The sequence below is a fragment of the Sinocyclocheilus rhinocerous genome, unplaced genomic scaffold (assembly GCF_001515625.1).
Source record: "Sinocyclocheilus rhinocerous isolate Xijiao unplaced genomic scaffold, SAMN03320098_v1.1 scaffold1283, whole genome shotgun sequence".
Taxonomy (NCBI): domain Eukaryota; kingdom Metazoa; phylum Chordata; class Actinopteri; order Cypriniformes; family Cyprinidae; genus Sinocyclocheilus; species Sinocyclocheilus rhinocerous.
Window position 1 is genome coordinate 775,049 of NW_015642522.1, and position 15,012 is coordinate 790,060.

Genomic DNA, 15,012 nt, shown 5'->3' on the forward strand with positions numbered 1-15,012 from the left:
TTATATATATATATATATATATATATATATATATATATATACACACAATATCATTTTAAATGTTTTTAACTGCCTCAAATAATTTATATTCTTAAGTATAAATTTAAATTAAATATAATTGCATTATAGCATTTTTATAACAAATATAATTGTATTATAGCATTTTTTATATTATAACAAAAAAAAATCATGATTATCTCACTCTACTGACAAATTATTAAAAAAATTATTTACAAAAATAAAAAAATTAATAATGCATTTCGAGGCTGCTCTTTTTGATGGAGGTCCTTGACATCAAAAACTATGAAAGATTTGTATCAAAAACTCACCTTCGCGATGTCACTGAAAGTAATCACCGTGTCATTGGCTACAGTCTCTGAAAGGGGCGGGGCTTTGAAAGGAGGCAGTCCTTTGGCAGTTATCCCGGTGAGACTGAAGAAATGGTGTCCGGCGACCTCAGCGGAATACGCAACAGCCGTCGCTGCTATGACGACCAGAGCGTTCCGGACTGCGACACAAGAAGATTGTATATAAACATCTGTCGGTTACATTACAGATTCACAAGAGTTTTTTGAGCACTCACTAGTAGCTAAACTCCACACCAGCCTGCGGGCAGACCGGATGAGGAGAGGAGCCTCGTCTTCAGACGAACCCAGAGAATTCTTCATCAGCGTCAACATGACCAGAAAGAACAGACAGCACAGACCCAGAATCACATCTCCAGCTCTGAGAACACAGATGATTGAGATACGCACTTAGACAAGATGATTTAACACTACAGGAAGCAGCTGTTCAATGGTCAGACATATATGTGTGCGCTCACCTGGCCTCAGGGATCTTGTGGAAGGTGTAGTAAACCTGTAAGAAGAACTGCTGTGGGATCTCCTTCAGACCCAGAATATTCTGCACAAACGAAGCGGGTTGACACAACTCTTCACAGATCTTAAAGGACATTTAAGAATCATGCAAATGAAATGACGAGGGGCGTAAGTGATTGTTCTAGCGTGAGACTCTGACCTTGACCTGACTGAAGCCGATGGTGACAGCAGCAGCACAGGTGAAGCCTTTAATTACTGGATATGAGATGAAGTCCAAGAGGAAACCTAATGAACAAACAGATTCACATATATATATATATATGTGTGTGTGTGTTTATATATACATTTTTTAAATAAAAAAATAAATGTAATAAAAAACACATAAAAGTGCATATAATAATAATAATCATAATATTTATTATTATTATTAAAATTTATAAAAGAAAATATTGAATATATTATTATTTCTGAAAACACAAATGCTCAATTTAGCTTGTTTGGATTATTAATTGGATTATTATTTAATTTATTTATGAATTCACATTTCATCATAAAAAGTGCTCAAAATGTTGTAACAACAACAATATTAAAAACAATATTTAACATTTTATTATCAGTTCGAAAACAAATATATTCACTTTTTGGATTAATCTTTTTTTTCTGTTTATTTACTGTATTTGTTTCTATGTTTATTTTATTATGAAGCTACAACATTTAAAAACTGCTCCAACTTAATAATAAGTATTATTGATACATATTTTATATATTAAATATTAATGGATATATGAATATTTATGAAAACATTCAATTTAGCAAATATTCAATTAAGCTTTTTTGTACGAATTATATATTAGTTTATTATTATTGATTATTTAAAGGGGTCATATGATGCTTTTTAAAAGATCATTATTTTGTGTATTTGGTGTAACAGAATAAGCTAAGTTCGTTCTCAGGAAAATATTTGTCTATTTTTATCTAACTCAGTCACTTCCACAACCTCAGTTGTCACATTTTTAAAACCTGTTGCTACATTTTGGTGTGCGGCTTCACAGTCATGTACAGGAAGTTGCACAGGAAGTAATTGAATCTAATAGTTATGTGACATAAAAAACCACAAACTTCCTGTTTTCACAAACGGTCCTGATTTACAGGCAGCTGAGTCAGTTTTCTCTTCTTGGCGGCAACACTTCAGTCAAAGTTTATGTAAACTTCAGAGTATAAATATACTTAGAATGTTAATAAATAATAGTTTTTAATAGTACAATCCACAAAAAAAGATCTGTTTAAAAGTTTACACTCAGTACAATTGGTGTTGCTACTGTTAACTAAAACTACTTAGAAAAAAATTACTAAAACTGAAATCAAATTAAAAGCTATATATAAATATTTAAAACAAAAATTATTAAAATGACTATAAAGATGACTATCTACCTCAATTTTGTATGAACCACACCAAAATAGGGCAAAAATATGACCTAAATAATGACATCAAAGGGATAGTTCTTCCAAAAAAAAAAATTCTGTCATTAATTACTCACCCTCATGTCGTTCCAAACCCTGTAAGACCTTCGTTCATCTTCAAAACACAAATTAAGATATTATTGATGAAATGCGAGAGCTTTCTGACCCTGCAGCAATGCAACTGATGTCACATGGACTATTTTAATGATGTCCTTGCAACCTTTCTAGGCTTTGAACATGATAGTTGTGTTGCTGTCTATGCAGGGTCAGAAAGCTCTCGGATTTCATCAAAAATATCTTAATTTGTGTTCTGAAGATGAACAAAGGTCTTACAGGTTTGGAACGACATGAGGGTGAGTAATTAACAATAGAATTTTTAAGGGAAACTATCCCTTTAAGCCCATTTTCTATCTCACCCAGTCTCAGCAGAGCCATTCCTGCCTGGATGACGCCGCACAGCAGTGTGAGCACCACCGCAAACACAGGATCTCCACCGATATACGCCGAACACAGCAGGGACATGATGGCGGTCGGGCCCAGCGTGATGTCTTTAGATGTCCCAAATACACAATAGATGAAACCACCCATGAACGCAGAATACAGGCCGTACTGGAAAACAAATAAACAAACACTGTGTCAAGAAAACCCTCCTCAGTCTCAGTCTCTGGAAGAACGTGAATGTTCTTACCTGCACAGGTAAACCGGCCACTTCCGCGTAGGCCAGAGCCTGAGGAACCGCGGTCAAACCCACCGTCAGACCCGCGATCAGGTCCATCTTCAGCCAGGTCAGGTTATACCTGGGCAGCCAGGTGAGTATGGGAAAACAAGAGCGCAGGGCGGCATACCAGCAGATACCCGTCACCCGCTCCATCAGAAGATCCAAGATCTGCTGTCCTTCAGCTCCACCAAAACACCATCAGTTAAGGATCATGAAAAGAGCTGTAGTGCTTCATCCAGGATGTTGAACGCCACTCAGATGGTGTGGACAAACAAGGATCATGAGAAGGGTGGAGCTATTAAGCAAAGAAAAAAATTCGTAATGTCCGTAAAAATACCCTTAAAAATTAATAAAATGTCAAATTCTAGCATAAATATATTGCTATTACCAATAATGCATTATTACATGCTGTTTTATTTATGTTTTGTATTCAAGTAACAAGATTTTATTGATTTTATTTTTTGCATTACAGTAACAAGATCCGAAATGTAAAATGCAAAGAAAAACACACTTAAAGAATAACTCAAATGGACGAAAGAAAGAAAGAAAGAAAGTAATCAAACATCGTTTGATTAAAACTGTTAAATCATTAAATCAGTTAAAACTGATTTGTTTATAGTTTTGACATGAATCATGTGACATTTTAAAAGGATCTCATTATCTAAGTACCCAGTGCAATACAAATCGAAGAAAAGCATTTGAAAAAACATACTAAATAATAATAATAATAATAATATCAGTTAGATAATCGTATTTACAAACCAAACTGAAAGTTAAGATCAATGTTAAGAGGCACAATGTGAAATCAAGTTAAAGATCAAACCTCAGAGATGCCTTTGAGCCTCGCGCTTCATCGGAGTTCAAACATTCCGCTGCAGTAATCTTTTTATTTACATCAAAACACAAATATACAATGAAACATTTGAGCAATCAAAGCGACTCTGGCGTGTATCGCGGTTTGTTTTGACAGAAGACTGAACAACAGCCCTTTGGTGGCGTCAGCGGCGACGCGCGACGCGATTGGCTGAGGCTTCGCGTCAGCTGATCGCGGTCATGTGATGGATTCATAGGGCGGAAGTTTGTCTCGCTGAGTGTAAACAAAGCAAAGACTTTTCCATTTGCTTTAGTAACATTTCTGGAGGCAAATGACACTAAAATGTCGTTTCTGTTCGCGTGGACTTTGTTGTGTCTTCTGGTTTGTTGTGATATAGGAGAGTGCAGAAGAAGAAATGTGCTTCTCATCATTGGTGTGTAGTAAAACACAATCATGGGTTTTTGTAAATACTGATTTGAAAAAATAATTAATTTATACAGTTATGTCTGTGTTGTTGTTATCTTGTATTTATGTGTTTTTTTTGTTTGTGTTATGTTGTTTTTACGTTGTTTTGTTTGTATTGCTGTTATGTTGTATTAAATGTTGTTTTGATGTTTGTATTGTTATGTTAGATTTATGTTGTTTTGATGCTTGTATTGTTATGTTGTATTAATGTTGTGTCTATGTTCTGTTGTACAACACAGCTGATGATGGTGGGTTCGAAACGGATGTCTACAACAACACTGTGGTCCAGACCCCTCATCTCCGGGCTCTTTCTGAGCGCAGTGTGATCTTCAAGAACGCCTTCACCTCAGTCAGCAGCTGCTCACCAAGTCGTTCCACCATCCTGACTGGACTACCACAGGTAACCAGAAGGTAAAAGTCTCTATTTTAGCCTTGACCATTGGATAAACTTGCCTTGAACTTTCTTTCTGATCAACAGCACCAGAATGGGATGTACGGCCTCCATCAGGGAGTTCATCACTTTAACTCATTTGATGGAGTGCAGAGTCTTCCTCTTCTTCTGAAACAAGCCAACATTCGCACAGGTACGATGAAGATCTATGAAACTGTGAATATAACTATGCTTAAAATATAAATTTTCATGTTAATGCTCATGTTTCTGTGTTTGAAGCCAGATAACAGAAAAACTCTCTACTGAATGACAGATTTGTGCCAGTGTAGTGTAGCAAATAATTCATACGACACTGAAAAAAACTAAAGTCTTTATCATTTGTTTTTGTGTTCAAGGCCAGATGATAGGACATGACAGGACAACTGTTGTTTTTTTTGTTTGTTTGTTTTTCTGTAGTGACTGATGTGTACCAATGTATCATATCTGTTATTTTTAAGACTCTAAAACAAAAATCTCCCTCACACACATTTTGTGGCTCATTTATGTATTTTAGGTCAGATGATAGAAGAACTTTCTCCTGAAATACAAATTTGTATCAGTATAACACATTTTTCGCAACAATTTGTTTTTTAGTAAGTGTTTATGTACGATAGTAAAAAGCGGCTCAAAACTGCACTTTTTTGTGCTTATTTTTATTTTAGATCAGATGAGAGTACAGCTATCTTTCTACAGAATGACTCAATAACAACATAGTCATATATATATATGACTAAGTAGCATCCAACTATTATGACTTTTGGAATTGTTTCTGTTTTGAGTCCTGATAATAATGCAACTATCTTTCTACCAAATGACAGATGCGTATGATTACGTCAATTTATTTTTCTACGAAATGTAAAGTTTCGTACAAATTTTGAAAACTTTTTGACACGTTTGACACATGCAGAAATCCAGTATTGAGAGAAAACCAGCTTATGATTGGTTACTGAACACTGAAAGCATGAACTAGTAAAACTTACTTTTTTGGAGTTATACTGAATTCATGATTGCTTTTTTTGGGAAAGGTATCATTGGGAAAAAACACGTGGGTCCAGGCCCTGTATACCCGTTTGATTTCGCCTACACAGAAGAGACCAATTCCGTTCTTCAGGTGGGTCGGAATATCACCAAGATCAAGCTCCTTGTCCGGAAGTTCTTCCAAAGCCAGAAAGAGGAGAGGAGTGAGATGGAAGAGGAACGGCCGTTCTTTCTCTACGTGGCATTCCATGATCCTCACCGTTGCGGCCATTCCCAGCCTCAGTATGGAATGTTCTGTGAAAAGTTTGGGAATGGAGAGAGCGGAATGGGGAGAATTCCGGATTGGGAGCCAAAGTATTACTCTCCAGACCAGGTCAAGGTGAGCCTTACTAATAAAGTAAAATTTAAAAGGTCATTAGTTGAATTTCCTAACCATCAGTCTCTTCATATTTGACTAGGTACCGTACTTTATTCCGGACACTCCTGCAGCGAGGGCGGATATTGCGGCCCAATACACAACGGTCAGCCGGCTGGACCAAGGTTATATATTTTACACCATTCACAGTAATATTTAAATATTTGCTTGCATAGATCTTCACAAATTTTCTGCTTGATTTCGAAGGTGTCGGTCTGGTTCTTCAAGAACTACGGGATGCGGGATATGAAAATGACACTCTGGTGATCTACAGCTCGGATAACGGAATTCCGTTTCCCAATGGTCGCACAAACCTGTACAGCTCAGGTGTGAAGGAACCCATGCTGGTCTCCTCACCTGAACACCGGCAGCGTTGGGGGCGGGTTAGCCAGGCTTACGTCAGTCTGCTGGGTAAGAGCCAATCAATAGCTTGATTAATTGATATCAGGAACATGTGTAAGTAAACTAATGTGCACAGCTCATAGTCTCTCATGGGCTTGAGTTGTGCTATAACTGCTTTTAACCACTAGGTGGTGCTGTACGCCTGTGTTTAAGAAAACACTGCACCCTCATGCACTCCTTTCTGTGATTGAGACCAGAGTATTGAATAACTGTTACTGAATGGCAGATTTAAGAAAACATCTGTATGATAATTATTTGTATCGGAAGCTATTTGTACTACACTTTTTTTTTATACAAATAGCCAAATATTCGTATCACTCTAAAACACAAAAATGTATGTATTTTAGACCAAACGAGTCAACCACTTTCTCCCCGGCTACAAATTTTGGTCAGTGTAAAACATTTTGTACAACAATTTCTTTTTGTATAAAGTTTTTTTGTATGATAATGAAATACGCCATATTATTGCTGCACCTTTTTGTGTTTGCTTCTGTTTTGTGTCTAGATAATTAGATTTGTACAAATCGTAAGTAGTTCGTACGGCATTAAAAAAATGGCGTCCCTCACTATTGCACATTTTCGCACTTTCTATTTACTGTCAGATTATTGCCAATGTAACAACATCTTTTTCTATCTTTACGAATCGCAAGTTGTTCGTATGATATTATGAAATGGCATCCCTCATTATTGCACATTTTTGTGCTAGATTCTGTTTAAGGTCACATTGTTTTATTTACTTAAATTATTGCCAATGGCATTATTACCAACGTAGTGTATGTGTACGACAATTGTTTTTTCTACGAATAGCAAGTTTTTTGTACAATTTAGAAAAACTACATCTCACTATTACACCATTTTGCTCTCGTTTCTGTTTTTCGAGTCTAGAAAATAATATATATTTCTACTGTACGACAAATTGTTACCAGCATAGCATATGTGAATGATGAATTCCTTTTCTATGAATAGCAAATTTTCCATACAAATTATTGCCAATTTAGCTACATTTAAATTGTTTATACAATATAAAAAATGGCATCCCTCATTATTGCACCTTTTTGCACTAGATTCTTTGTTTGAGGTCCCATTTTTATATTTACTCAAATTATTGCCAATGTAACATTTTATGTTTTTACAAATCACAAGTTGTTCATACGATAATAAGAAATGGCATCCCTCGTTATTGCACCTTTTCGCACTAGATTCTGTTTAAAGGCACATTTTTATATAAATTATTGCCAGTGTAACATTTTATATTTGTACAAATCACAATTGTTCATACAGTATTTAAAAAATGGCATCTATTGCACATTTTCATACTTGATTCTGTGTTTAAGCCCATATCTTTCTATTTACTGACAAATTAATGCCAATGTAACACCATTTTTAAAATATTTTTATGAATAGCAAGTTCTTCATACGATATTATGAAATGGCATTCCTCATTATTGCACATTTTTGTGCTAGATTCTATGTTTAAGGTCACATTTTTATATTTACTCAAATTATTGCCAATGACATTGTTACCAACATAGTGTCTGTGTACGACAATTTATTTCTTATTTATACAAGTTTTTTGTACAAATTTAGAAAAAATTGCATCTCACTATTACACCTTATTGCACTCGTTTCTGTGTTTCAAGTCTAGATAATAGTACAGATATATTTCTACTGTACGACAAATTGCATAGCATATGTGTATAACAATTTCCTTTTCTATGAATCGCAAGTTGTTCATACAATATTACGAAATGGCTATCGCACATTTTCATGCTAGATTCTGTGTTTAAGGTCACATTTTTGTATTTACATAAATTATTACCAGTGTAACATTTTATATTTGTACAAATCGCAAGTTATTCGTACAACATTAGAAAATGGCGTCCCTCACTATTACACGTTTTCGCAATTGATTCTGTTTAAGGCCTTATCTTTTTATTTTCCTGACAGATTATTGTCAATATAATAACTTTCTTTTTCTATTTTTATGAATCACAAGTTGTTCGTACGATATTATAAAATGGCATCCCTCATTATTGCACATCTTCATTCTAGATTCTGTGTTTAAGGTCACATTTTCATTTTTTGCTCCAATTATTGTCAGTGTAACATTTTATATTTGTATGAATTGCAAGTTGTTCGTACGATATTTAAAAATGGCGTCCCTTATTATTGCACCTTTTCACACTTGATTCTATGTTTAAGGCCATATCTTTCCATTTACTCACAGATTATTGGCAATGTGACAACATTTTCGATTTTTAACAATTAACTTGTGCGTTAATTGTATGACACTGTAAAACAGCATCTCTCACTCTTTTCCCAGACATCACTCCCACCATACTGGACTGGTTTTCTTTGCCATATCCATCATACAGTCTCTCAGGGGCTCATCCGGTTGTGTTGACAGGTCAGTCTCTTCTCCCAGCCCTGATCTCAGAACCGTCCTGGGTCACCGTCTATGCCAGCCAGAGTCTCCACGAGGTCACTATGTTTTACCCAATGCGCTCCATCCACCAGGGCTGCTACCGCCTCCTGCACAACATGCACTACCGCATGCCCTTCCCTATAGACCAGGACTTCTACGTGTCCCCTACCTTCCAGGATCTGTTAAACCGGACTCAGTCAGGCCAGCCCACAGGCTGGTTTAAGACTCTAAAGGAGTATTACTACCGGGAGAGGTGGGAGCTGTTTGACATCCAGTCAGATCCGACGGAGAGGCAGAACCTAGCTGGTGATCCGGCCTACACCCCGGTTCTGAAGAGCCTGAGGGATCAGCTGCTGAAGTGGCAGTGGCAAACGGAGGATCCGTGGGTGTGTGAGCCGGATGCGGTCCTCGAGACCAAGCTGGAACCGCAGTGCCGACCACTGTACAATGGACTATGAGTGCCTAAAATCTGAGAGAAAACTGTATAAACTTTTTATGGTTCAGGTTCACTGTTTAAATCAGGGGTGTCAAACTCAATTCCTGGAGGGCCGGAGCCCTGCAGAGTTTTGTTCTAACCCTGCTCCAACACTCATACCATGTAGTTTTCAAATAGGCCTGAACGACTTGATTAGTTGGATCAGGTGTGTTTAATTAGGGTTGAATCTAAACTCTGCTGGGCTCCGGCCCTTCAGGAACTGAGTTTGACACCCCTTGTTTAAATGGTTTAATATGAGAACTGTAAGATTATATTTGTATTTTTATATTGAAAATGTTAATAAACATTTTAAATAACAAAAGTAAACATTATCTCATCTCTTTTTATATATCTCTTTTTTTTTAATATTACCTCTTTATTTGAAAATATTTGATCATATTGGATTTGACACTGCGTTTTCATTACCATAGACTCCATATACATGTCCTCTGCCTTCCTAGTTTCATTTCTGAGAGATTGTCAATCAATTAACTTTATCATATTATAATTTTAATATATATTTTATATATGTCATCTCAAATACCTAAGGAACAACATATCAAAATTTCATTTTTGTATAATTTTAAATATTATTATTATTATATGCATTACTTTTTGGCAGTCATTTCAAAATTACATTGCTGTATTTACATTTTGTATTATTGTTTTATTACAAATAACATTATCGAATAATACTAATATTTTAATGATAATAGTGATAATAATAATAAACATTACTTTTTGGCTTACTTAAATGTCATCTCAGATACCTAAGAAACTAGGTTTCAAAATATTTTTGCATTTTATTGTTTTTGTTCTAAACTCAAGTTTGTTATGGCTGTTTGAATTACTATATTGAAAGTGCTCTCTCATTTAAATGATTTCGAAATCTGTCAACCTGGTTAAACCGTGTGACGTTTATCCAAATGTGTAATTACAGAGAAGTCAATAAATCAATATTTTAAATAACTTATTAATGAGACTTAATTTTAAGGTACTACGCACTTAGATTTCCTATAGCAATTATTTAAAAATACTTGGATATTGTTACTTTGGTTCAGGCGTATGTGCGTCTTTACGCACGGGATTTTCTCTTTTCTAATTTGCGCTGTGACGCCAGAAAGACGTTTATTGATCAATATAGACAGGTTCGGTGACAGAGAAACAATATTAACCCGTCACACATCACATCCACCTGAAGTTAAATGCCCCCCAGCCGTCTCCAAACGCGCAAAGTCGCGCAAATCAATCCTATTGGCCGGAAATATGAATCATCTAGTGGGGAATGACGAACGAGATCACGACTCCGAGGGGTATATATAAACTCCAGAAGTGCAGAACATCAATCCAAAAGCTACCAGGCATCATAGACCACAACACACGCGTTTCGGTCTGATCATATTGGATTTGACACTGCGTTTTCATTACCATAGACTCCATATACATGTCCTCTGCCTTCCTAGTTTCATTTCTGAGAGATTGTCAATCAATTAACTTTATCATATTATAATTTTAATATATATTTTATATATGTCATCTCAAATACCTAAGGAACAACATATCAAAATTTCATTTTTGTATAATTTTAAATATTATTATTATTATATGCATTACTTTTTGGCAGTCATTTCAAAATTACATTGTTGTATTTACATTTTGTATTATTGTTTTATTACAAATAACATTATCGAATAATACTAATATTTTAATGATAATAGTGATAATAATAATAAACATTACTTTTTGGCTTACTTAAATGTCATCTCAGATACCTAAGAAACTAGGTTTCAAAATATTTTTGCATTTTATTGTTTTTGTTCTAAACTCAAGTTTGTTATGGCTGTTTGAATTACTATATTGAAAGTGCTCTCTCATTTAAATGATTTCGAAATCTGTCAACCTGGTTAAACCGTGTGACGTTTATCCAAATGTGTAATTACAGAGAAGTCAATAAATCAATATTTTAAATAACTTATTAATGAGACTTAATTTTAAGGTACTACGCACTTAGATTTCCTATAGCAATTATTTAAAAATACTTGGATATTGTTACTTTGGTTCAGGCGTATGTGCGTCTTTACGCACGGGATTTTCTCTTTTCTAATTTGCGCTGTGACGCCAGAAAGACGTTTATTGATCAATATAGACAGGTTCGGTGACAGAGAAACAATATTAACCCGTCACACATCACATCCACCTGAAGTTAAATGCCCCCCAGCCGTCTCCAAACGCGCAAAGTCGCGCAAATCAATCCTATTGGCCGGAAATATGAATCATCTAGTGGGGAATGACGAACGAGATCACGACTCCGAGGGGTATATATAAACTCCAGAAGTGCAGAACATCAATCCAAAAGCTACGAGGCATCATAGACCACAACACACGCGTTTGGGTCCAGTGCGCAATGGAGAGGTCCGTCAGATCCGTGCTGGTGTTCGTGGCTGTTTCCATCCTCATCTCCAGCCATCCTACAGACGCCTGGTACAAGCAGTCCACCGGGCCGAGCTACTATTCCGTCGGGAGAGCCTCGGGTTTGCTGTCCGGGATCCGGAGGTCGCCGTATGTGCGCAGATCTGAGACCGAATCAGCGCTGGACAGCAGCGAGACCCCCGGCGTCTCCAACAGCGTGATGCCCGACTTCAGCAGCAGACAAACTCCAGTTCTTAAAAACATGGTAAATTCTATTGTATTTTATGAAAACCATAGGCTATACATACACTTTATTTAAATGTTATTTTATTTAAAAGTTTATAAAAAATATTTAAATAAATTCAAAATATTTTATAAAATTCAAAATTTTTAATTTTAATTTTAACATTTTAATTTAAAACTGAGCAGAAGTTACTCAGTATTCAATTAGAAATATATATGTGAACTTAAAAAACATGATTTTTCATTATATTTACATAACTTTTTACATAAATTATTACTAACGACAAATTTACAATGCAATACAAATCATACTTGATGAGTATTCAAATATGAACATATATTCAGAACATATGAATTACATTAATTATTGTATATTCAAATGTTCTATATATGTTTGAATGTACATTAACATATATTAACAATCGGCCTGCAAAAGCAAGAAAAAAGACGAAAAGTTAAAAAAAAAAAATTCTTTCATGTTTCCAGATTCTAAAATCGTCTTACAAATGAAAAGGATGTTTAAACATTAAAACCTATAAAAATTTATAAATTGGTTGCTTTCAGCATCCTTTGAAATCATGAAATGACTTGGTTGATAACTATTATAGCATGTATATATATATATATATATATATATATTTATATATGTGTGTGTGTGTGCGTTTTTATTTTTTTTGGTAAAAAAAAGTAAGAACGACGTAAACGTCAATTCAGGCATCAGAACCATAACTTCGATTAACGTTTACCGTGCCGTTTTTCCCCTCAGGCCATCTGCGTAAAGGACATTTCTCCAAACCTACAGAGCTGTGAGCTGGTTCAGGACGGTTCAAGCACGTTTCGGTGCAAAGCAGACGTGTTTCTGTCGCTCGATTCGCTGGACTGCTTCACCCCCTGAGCGGAACCCGTCTCTCCCCCTCCCCGACCCAAAGTCTCTTCCATTTCAGGAGTATTTACAGCCAAGGCAGTGAAGCGCGCTGTTGACATTGAATGTTTACTTGATTTACACCAGGGATGTTCAGCGCTGCTCTTGAAGATATACTTTCCAGCAAAGTTTAGTTATGTACCAATAATAATAATTTTCATTTCGAGTGATATTATAAATCCATCCACCTTATTTCGCAGCAGCGAAAGTTCTGTGAATGTGCGAGAGATTCGATTCATTCGCTATAGGTAAACAGCGGGAACGGGAAGATTTTTATTATTTTTTTTAAAGGTGAAGTAAACAGTAAAACTATTTGCGCTACAAACCAGTATGTTTATAATTACGACACAGCATTAAAATAATATGATAATATAAGCAAGTTTGCAATATCAAGCAGCATAAGGAGCCGCTAAAAATAATCGGAAGTCTGGCACATTCAAGTTACATAATGGCCGCGCCCGCTCTTACATAAATTAAAAATAAGTTGGACAAGGTTTTGTGATGCACAAAAACCCCTTATTCTCCTTAAAATGAAATTTGGTAATCAAGACATAAAATGTACAGTAAAGAGATTGATTTTAGTTTAGTATCTAGCAAAGTGAAGTCAAACCGAATTCAAGTCACTTCTAGTGTGAACACACTTAGTTTTAGCTATATTTTGCAGGAAAATAGATCTTGGAGAGCAGTTCTGAGCACCCCTGGTTCACACGATATGAAGTTCGCTGCTTTAAATTTGTAAATGGAAAAATAGGAAATCCACAGAAACAAAACGGAGAGGTATTTTCTGTTCGATCCGTTCTTCTCTGCGCCCACCCGTCACCTTTACCTACTTCCAGATGTATTAAATGTTCATAAAAAGAGTTCACTGTTATGAGCAAAAACTTTCAAAGATGTTTTCTTTATTTTATTAAACTTGAAAGATATTATGTTCATTCTGTGTACGCTTGTGTTGTGCATTTGGGCTGGCGTGATTTGTTTCATACCATTCATTTTGTGAGAAACCAGCACAAAAAAGATCAAAAACATTAATGTTAGATTTTAATGATGTTTCTATCCACAGTGTTTTTTTTGCATTTACAAAAGAGTAACTTGAATTTACCACGAAAAGTGGCGCAACACAGCATTTAAATAGCAAAGATACATTTTATATCAACTAAATCTCACTAAATGAATAAATGGGTAAAGCAACATTATTTAAAATGTATTTACAAAAAATTTGCTACAGGTATGATTATGCTTCATATAGATGTGTGTGTGTGTGCGTTTGGCTCACCTTGGTACAATAAAACCATTTCAGATTGAATCACCAAAACTCAACAACTATAAAAGTGCTGGATCACAAATAAGTCAAAAGCAAAAGATGATTCATAGCACAAAAAAACTTTATATATGTGTGTGTGTGTGCGTTTTTATTTTTTTTGGTAAAAAAAAGTAAGAACGACGTAAACGTCAATTCAGGCATCAGAACCATAACTTCGATTAACGTTTACCGTGCCGTTTTTCCCCTCAGGCCATCTGCGTAAAGGACATTTCTCCAAACCTACAGAGCTGTGAGCTGGTTCAGGACGGTTCAAGCACGTTTCGGTGCAAAGCAGACGTGTTTCTGTCGCTCGATTCGCTGGACTGCTTCACCCCCTGAGCGGAACCCGTCTCTCCCCCTCCCCGACCCAAAGTCTCTTCCATTTCAGGAGTATTTACAGCCAAGGCAGTGAAGCGCGCTGTTGACATTGAATGTTTACTTGATTTACACCAGGGATGTTCAGCGCTGCTCTTGAAGATATACTTTCCAGCAAAGTTTAGTTATGTACCAATAATAATAATTTTCATTTCGAGTGATATTATAAATCCATCCACCTTATTTCGCAGCAGCGAAAGTTCTGTGAATGTGCGAGAGATTCGATTCATTCGCTATAGGTAAACAGCGGGAACGGGAAGATTTTTATTATTTTTTTTAAAGGTGAAGTAAACAGTAAAACTATTTGCGCTACAAACCAGTATGTTTATAATTACGACACAGCATTAAAATAATATGATAAT

General features: G+C 35.6%; 3 protein-coding genes across 3 annotated transcripts in view; 2 read left to right on the top strand and 1 right to left on the bottom strand.

The window, feature by feature from the left end:
* The window catches only part of LOC107756030 (sodium-independent sulfate anion transporter-like), a 9,816-nt gene extending 5,813 nt beyond the window's left edge, over positions 1 to 4,003 (bottom strand). Inside the window, exons 1-7 of the mRNA XM_016573005.1 lie at positions 3,821 to 4,003; positions 2,968 to 3,292; positions 2,696 to 2,888; positions 1,018 to 1,103; positions 824 to 903; positions 584 to 726; positions 330 to 508 (exon numbers count right to left, since the gene is read on the bottom strand). Of these exons, the coding sequence (XP_016428491.1) occupies positions 330 to 508; positions 584 to 726; positions 824 to 903; positions 1,018 to 1,103; positions 2,696 to 2,888; positions 2,968 to 3,150 (864 nt within the window). The 5' untranslated portion in view covers positions 3,151 to 3,292; positions 3,821 to 4,003. The remainder of the gene's footprint in view (positions 1 to 329; positions 509 to 583; positions 727 to 823; positions 904 to 1,017; positions 1,104 to 2,695; positions 2,889 to 2,967; positions 3,293 to 3,820) is intronic.
* Positions 4,004 to 4,083: 80 nt separating this feature from the next.
* On the top strand, positions 4,084 to 9,497 carry LOC107756031 (N-sulphoglucosamine sulphohydrolase-like). The gene is made up of 7 exons (XM_016573006.1): positions 4,084 to 4,244; positions 4,516 to 4,676; positions 4,755 to 4,860; positions 5,732 to 6,063; positions 6,143 to 6,224; positions 6,307 to 6,510; positions 8,825 to 9,497. Exons 1-7 carry the CDS (start codon positions 4,154 to 4,156, stop codon positions 9,382 to 9,384), a joined length of 1,536 nt encoding a protein of 511 aa, XP_016428492.1. The 5' UTR covers positions 4,084 to 4,153; the 3' UTR covers positions 9,385 to 9,497.
* A 2,261-nt stretch (positions 9,498 to 11,758) lies between these two features.
* On the top strand, positions 11,759 to 13,229 carry npb (neuropeptide B). The gene is made up of 2 exons (XM_016573008.1): positions 11,759 to 12,075; positions 12,820 to 13,229. Exons 1-2 carry the CDS (start codon positions 11,806 to 11,808, stop codon positions 12,946 to 12,948), a joined length of 399 nt encoding a protein of 132 aa, XP_016428494.1. The 5' UTR covers positions 11,759 to 11,805; the 3' UTR covers positions 12,949 to 13,229.
* The last annotated feature ends 1,783 nt before the right edge of the window (positions 13,230 to 15,012 follow it).

Excerpts from the sequence above, each read along its gene's own strand:
- LOC107756031 (XM_016573006.1), top strand. The coding sequence starts at position 4,154 with ATGTCGTTTCTGTTCGCGTGGACTTTGTTGTGTCTTCTGGTTTGTTGT. Across the intron at positions 4,245-4,515 it reads AAATGTGCTTCTCATCATTG|CTGATGATGGTGGGTTCGAA; the intron begins GTGTGTAGTAAA and ends TGTACAACACAG. Across the intron at positions 6,511-8,824 it reads GGCTTACGTCAGTCTGCTGG|ACATCACTCCCACCATACTG; the intron begins GTAAGAGCCAAT and ends CTCTTTTCCCAG.
- npb (XM_016573008.1), top strand. The coding sequence starts at position 11,806 with ATGGAGAGGTCCGTCAGATCCGTGCTGGTGTTCGTGGCTGTTTCCATC. Across the intron at positions 12,076-12,819 it reads CTCCAGTTCTTAAAAACATG|GCCATCTGCGTAAAGGACAT; the intron begins GTAAATTCTATT and ends TTTTCCCCTCAG.